The sequence below is a fragment of the Electrophorus electricus genome, chromosome 11 (genome assembly GCF_013358815.1).
Source record: "Electrophorus electricus isolate fEleEle1 chromosome 11, fEleEle1.pri, whole genome shotgun sequence".
Classification (NCBI taxonomy): Eukaryota; Metazoa; Chordata; class Actinopteri; order Gymnotiformes; family Gymnotidae; genus Electrophorus; species Electrophorus electricus.
Window position 1 is genome coordinate 1,582,803 of NC_049545.1, and position 7,049 is coordinate 1,589,851.

A 7,049-nucleotide genomic window follows, 5' to 3' on the forward strand; every position below is an offset into this window, starting at 1 on the left:
TACAGTAGGGGGTATTGGGTGTGGTGGTGTGTTGGGCTACAGTAGGGGGTATTGGGTGTGGTGGTGTGTTGGGCTACAGTAGGGGGTATTGGGTGTGGTGGTGTGTTGGGCTACAGTAGGGGGTATTGGGTGTGGTGGTGTGTTGGGCTACAGTAGGGGGTATTGGGTGTGGTGGTGTGTTGGGCTACAGTAGGGGGTATTGGGTTTGGTGGTGTGTTGGGCTACAGTAGGGGGTATTGGGTGTGGTGGTCTGTTGGGCTACAGTAGGGGGTATTGGGTGTGGTGGTGTGTTGGGCTACAGTAGGGGGTATTGGGTGTGATGGTGTGTTGGGCTACGGTAGGAGGTATTGGGTGTGGTGGTCTGTTGGGCTACGGTAGGGGGTATTGGGTGTGGTGGTGTGTTGGGCTACGGTAGGGGGTATTGGGTGTGGTGGTGTGTTGGGCTACGGTAGGGGGTATTGGGTGTGGTGGTGTGAGGGGCTACAGTAGGGGGTATTGGGTGTGGTGGTGTGTTGGGCTACAGTAGGGGGTATTGGGTGTGGTGGTGTGTTGGGCTACAGTAGGGGGTATTGGGTGTGGTGGTGTGAGGGGCTACAGTAGGGGGTATTGGGTGTGGTGGTGTGTTGGGCTACAGTAGGGGGTATTGGGTGTGGTGGTGTGTTGGGCTACAGTAGGGGGTATTGGGTGTGGTGGTGTGTTGGGCTACAGTAGGGGGTATTGGGTGTAGTGGTGTGTTGGGCTACAGTAGGGGGTATTGGGTGTGGTGGTGTGTTGGGCTACAGTAGGGGGTATTGGGTGTGGTGGTGTGAGGGGCTACAGTAGGGGGTATTGGGTGTGGTGGTGTGTTGGGCTACAGTAGGGGGTATTGGGTGTGGTGGTCTGTTGGGCTACAGTAGGGGGTATTGGGTGTGGTGGTCTGTTGGGCTACAGTAGGGGGTATTGGGTGTGGTGGTGTGAGGGGTCATGGCAGCCGAGACAGGTTGGCGCTCAGTAACATCATAGCATCAGGGGTGGGCGTACTACGGCAGAAAAAGAGAACAAATTATTACGCATGTCCAGGTACGAAAACCCAGGAATGAGGGCACTCAGGCAACAAATGTGAGTGACAAAAAAGAAGGGCCTGATTTAAATCTAATTCTTGATGCGTGTTTACAGTGCAATTATGTTAATCTTCAGGAAGTTAATTAGATTATCATGATACACTTGCTAGTTATGTTAAACATCTCCATTTATTCTAATGGCAAGGTGTACAATTTCCTACAGTAGCCCATTTCAAATAAGCCACACTGAGGATGTACCAAATATACATAACTGTTGGCATATTTTTGTTCCATTGAGTTCTTCAATTGCTGTGGTAACTGTTTGTAAAGTATACTGTATTTATGTAGTGCTTTTTACAACATGATATCAGAACGCAACTTAGGAATTCTAGGCAATGGTAATTCTGGTTTCATGAAGAATTATGGGTTCAGCTGTATTTATGTAAGTATGTGTCTTGACAGAGAGTGGGAACAACCAGCATGACAGAATGCTGCATATTTTCAGGCAAGACAGTGTTGGATTTTTGGAATGATATCAATAACAAGTTCACTGAATTAACCAGGAAGGCAAATGTTCGGTTTTGGTGGGAATTGTAGATAGAAGTGATGTTACAAAAATGAAAGCGGTCTGCCATCTCCTACTTCTAGAGAGAAGAACCAGAGGTTTGTTCACTGTTATCTGGCATCAAATACACAGTGCATCAATAAGTCAATGTCATCCAGCAGTGGAAATAGTACTGAAGAATGAAATACAATACACACAGAAACAAAGCTTATAAAAGGAATAATCCAACAATCCCCCTTGTGCTCAAATAAGATAAAAAGAATGATATAAGAATGATATGTATGAATAATGACAAAATGATATATGGTAAAAAAATATATATTTCAAAAAGAATGTTATATATGAATAAGAACGATATATATGAATAAGAATGATATATATGAATCATGAAATAATCATGTAAATGTTCCAGATGAGCTAGGCTTACACATCCTGAATTCTAACACCTCTAGAAGGCCCTTTGCAATGAGCAATTAAACATAATTCAGTAAACAACACAAGGATTATAATCAATTATAATCCAACATTAGAAAGAATTTAAAAAACCACAAAAAGAGTAAAATTGTGTAAAAACAACACTGAGACCTTAAAATATTTGAGCTGCTTTATCAGAACACAGAACAGAAAATGACTGAATTACTTGGGAGTTAGACTTGAAAAGGTGATACAAGAAATTCTTTGATTTTATTCAATGATTGACAAATTTGAAAGGCCATTTTAAATACAATTCATAAAGCAAATGTATTTATGGATCCATGATTATTTTGAAATGCCATGTTCTCAGTATTGTTCCTGGTTAGAATAACTAAATCCCCTGAGATTTGAGATTGGTTTGCCCACTGAATAGCCTACAGAATCAAGAATACATATCTAACAAAGTCAAATAAACGCAGGAATTAACACATAATCATGTAATCATATTTCTTATCTCTTTGCTATTTTCTTCCAGGAAGTGATTATCATTAATTTTACCTCACATTTTGCACTACAGTATATTACATCTACTTTCACTTTTTCTCTGCTGTTCCCTTATTTTAGCCTCCAATTGCTTGTTCTCCATTGCCAGTGTAAACAATTCATAGTTGTAATAACTTTGATTGCTTGCAGTTAGCATTTTGTCAATCTTCTTCAGTAAATTTTGCACCTGGGACTGATCTCTGTTTCGGTTGTTGAACACATGATACCTCCCCCCACATGCAGATATCAGCTGTTGGAGGTCAGGTCCAGCCTCTTGGATGTAGGTGTCAATACTCTTATTGTCAAACTCAAGATCATCTCCACGAGTGAACAGCACAATCATGTGCTTGTGCACACCATCGCCAAAGAACTCTTGAAAGTTACTGACAGTGTCTTTCTCCTCTTTAGTGAAGCGCCTCGTATCAATCACGAGAAGAAAAGCATGGGGACCAGGAGCTGCCAGTTTGACTCCTTTCACTGTCTCCTTTATAATAACATCATTAGACATATTTGTGTCGTACAAGCCCGGGGTGTCAATGACTGTAATACTTTGTCCATTAATGGGTCTTGACCTTGTAGTGCAAGTAGCTGTAACAGAAGTGGCTTTAGCCTCAGACGTGAACAGATTCTCACCCAGAATGGTGTTTCCTGTGGCACTTTTGCCCACGCCAGTCTTCCCCAGCAGGACCAAGCGCAACGCTAGTTTACCTGTAGAAAGCAAAGTTCAGCTCAGAGGTGTGACCATGATTTTGATTTTACTATATACAGACAATTCTTCAGCTCTGTTTTACTCTGTTGACATTAGAACTGTATTGGTTTCTACTTTTTTCAGGTTCACCATTTAGAGACTTAGATAATGTGCACACAAGAGACAAGCATGCATATTTTGATTTAAAACACAGTCTTACTAATAAGGTTTTCAAATTATGTTAACAATGCAAATCATTCGCTGACAAAATAGAATATTACTGTTAGGCAGCATTCTTATGTGTAATAAAGGACTTGTTACTAGATTTAAGCCACACCTGACAGTAACAGTTTTAATATTTTATCAAAAAAAAACCCAAAACCCTAATATTTAGTCAGGTGACATGACCATAAATAACAGACACTTTAAATTGATGCTCTTCAGTTATAGGTTATGAAAGGTGACTACACTAAATTTGCATCCTAATTTCAGAAACTCACCATTACAATCCATGGCTGTTGCAATAACAAGGTGGTTGGGAGTTTATACCTTCAGAGTTTTAAAACTAGATTTGTTTCAAGTTCTGATATACTAGGCTGCAATTCAGCGACTCCTCCCATCTTAGAATCCGCCCATCTTGGATCCCTCCTGTCTGATATGCTTCAACTTGATTGGATACATTAACTTGAGGCAGGTCTCTTTAGAAATGTAAATGGTATCAGATCAGTCTCAGACTGCCCACACCATCTACTCCTGTGCTGACTTCAGGTGAGTGCCTTTATGTTATGTCTTTCCTTTGTGTTTTAAGTATTTAATCATTAATATTTAAAATAGGAGAAAGCATAACTCCTGTTGCTCTGTGACAAAATGCTGGGAATAATGCGAGCATGTTATTCATGTATAACAACTTCCCTCAAACTTTATTATATAGAATTTATTATGGTAAGATTTCTCATTTATTAACAAAGGCCTCTGCTGATATTTCAATTTTGATGAATGTCAAATGAAAAACTGATTTGTGCAGATTTAACAAGACAATATAATACTTGATTATATTAAGATATGTAAAACTAACAAAAATGTATAAAGACTGAAGTTCTCAATGTCTTCTCAGAATCTTTTTTCAGCTCTTTGAGATTTTGTGTCACTGCTGTAGAATGTCTGAAGGGGCTCAGAAGACCTTCACTGATGATTCAGTACAGATTGTTTTAATTGGTGCAACAGGCTCTGGTAAGAGCTCATCTGGAAACACCATACTTGGAAACAAACATTTTTTTGCAACAACATCAGCAAAGTCAATTACACTAGAATGTCAAAGTGCAACAGTGACGGTCAATGGCAGGCAGGTTACAGTGGTGGATACACCAGGCTGGGACTGCACAGAACTTTCTGAAGATGAAGTTGCCAAGAGAATACGTCACTATCTGCAGACTCTTCACGGACCTTATTCCTTCCTTCTGGTCATACGTATTGGTTCTGAAGAATGTGATGAAGTTAGAAAAATCTATAAACTCAGAGAAGTCCTCGGTTCTTCATATCTGCAGCATACCACAATACTGTTTTCCCACATTGATAACCTTGAGTGGGAAACCATTGATGAATTTCTAGAGAAAAGGAAAAAAGAGTTCAAAACATTGTTAGAGCACTGCAGTGGCAGATATCATTCCTGGAACAACAGATATGTGAGATGTGTTGAAGATGTGGAGAAAATCCTACAGGATCTGAAGAAAACAGAGTTAGACATGAAAAACTTGGTGAACAGTTCAAAAGCGGAGATACACGGCCCTTCAATGCCGGAAGATAAATTAGCCGGACAAGAATCCAAAAAAGCTATCCAGGTTTTATTCCTTGGAAGGACCAAGGTGGGAAAGACCTCAAGTATCAAAACTCTTCTTAGAAAATGTGAAAAACCTGAAAAGAATGACGCCTCCATCTATAGGTGTTATATATCTGGACTGAATCTGGCACTGGTAGAATCTCCTGGCTTTGATGACAATGAGGAAGAAATAGGGAGCGCCATTTCCACATCATTGTCGTCCTTCAGTCCTGGACCCCATGTCATTATTATAGTGATGAGCGCTGAACGCTTCACTCCAGCAACCAAGAGAATCATGAAACTTGTACGAGATGGACTTGGGCAGAGTGCCACTAATCACACAATGATCCTTTTTACTAGAAGGAATGACCTGGGTGGCAAAACTATTGAAACGTTCATCAGTGAGAATACAGACCTCCAACAACTTGTGAACATGTATGGGAACAGATTTCATGCACTGGAGAACAGGGACGTCAGTGACCAGACTCAAGTAGACAAACTGCTGAAGATAATTACTGACATTTATGAAACAAATGGGAAAAAAGTGTATAAAAAAGACCCAGAACATCAAGATTCTACACCCCAAAATAGTACGTTTTAAATTCAAACCAGAAAATTTGGATACAACAAATATATTAAACATTAAATATAACCAAATTAACTTCATTATCTTCTTTACTTTAACAGGTAAACACTCCACAAGTAGAAAATGGGCCCCGTGGAAGTAACTACTATGGACCATGGCAGGAGCCTATGTGTCTGCAGAGCTATCCACAGAAAGTAAAGCCATTCTACACTCAATTAATCATCAGTTCTCTCTGGAAATGCACTGCATATCTTATCACAGAATATTTGAGTGGTCTAAGTTATAAGAGCTTTTTGTTATGTGTATGGTCACAAAGATTAGCTTTTTAAGACGTTTGAAATGATTAAGCATAAAACAACGTCATATCTTAATTAATGTATTTTTCCACTGTGAGCTTTTCCTGACCAGGAATTAATTGCAGTTTATCTACAAATGTTGAAATGCAAAATATTTTTTGTTTTCTCAATACTTTTGAATGTGAATATAATGCAGAATAACCTTTGATGCATGATGCACCTTGAAATTGAGTTGTATTTAAAAACGTAATCCCATTATATATTTTGAAATTATTCTTTTTTTTTTTTTTTTTTTTTTTTTTTTAACTTACACTGTTTAATAAAAATCTCATTTAGATATGCACTACCAAGTATGTATTTTGTCTGTTTTATTGTGGTAAACTTACCTGCATGTCTCAGAGGCTTGAAATTGTCTGCAATACAATATTTAGAAACTTAGTGAGGCTACTTGTACATGTTAGTCATAGCTGCACAGAGGAGCGGGATGACAAAACCCACATTTTGAAATGTGGATGTGGATATGTTGAGATTATATATAATTACTATTTATATCAACAGATGGCGGTAGTGCTTTGCACTCCTGCCATTGAGGTTTCTATGCCGCTCCCATTTACTCTGGCCATTGGTTTTACTTGTCCACTACAAATAGAACAGTACCACTCTTTAATACTTTCCCTAGTTATGAATTCATTAAAATACTGAATAAATTATTAAATAAATAAATTATTCTCTTTCAGCGCAGGTCTGACACTAACGAGCCTTTAGCTGTAGAACTTTACAGAACAGTCTGATAAGCAGGCAGTAAATGTGCATAAAAGTAAGAGGCTAAAGATCTTGAACCCGTACACTGGCATAAATTGTTATTTAGCTGAAGTTGTCAGCTCGTCTAGCTGAGGTTTTAGTTACAGAACACATTATTCCAATTATTAGGATAGTTAGCTAGTGTAGTTGCTATACAAACAATTATAAAAACCCAGGACATTTGGCTTGTTTGTTTTAAATGCTGCAATTATTGTTCCGGTGTAACTGACTGTTCCACTGGTTGAAATCGCACACATAATTGCCCATCTTGACATGGTTGTCATACTAATATGCCAGATT

General features: G+C 39.0%; 1 protein-coding gene across 1 annotated transcript; it reads right to left on the bottom strand.

Moving 5' to 3' along the window:
• Positions 1–961: 961 nt before the first annotated feature.
• On the bottom strand, positions 962–3,783 carry LOC118242212 (GTPase IMAP family member 9-like). Its single transcript, XM_035531588.1, has 3 exons — positions 3,751–3,783; positions 2,655–3,270; positions 962–1,019 (listed from the first exon to the last, which is right to left on the bottom strand). Exons 1-3 carry the CDS (start codon positions 3,761–3,763, stop codon positions 962–964), a joined length of 687 nt encoding a protein of 228 aa, XP_035387481.1. The 5' UTR covers positions 3,764–3,783.
• Positions 3,784–7,049: the final 3,266 nt, after the last annotated feature.

Excerpts from the sequence above, each read along its gene's own strand:
- LOC118242212 (XM_035531588.1), bottom strand. Across the intron at positions 1,020-2,654 it reads ACACTGGCAATGGAGAACAA|TACGCCCACCCCTGATGCTA; the intron begins GCAATTGGAGGC and ends TTTCTGCCGTAG.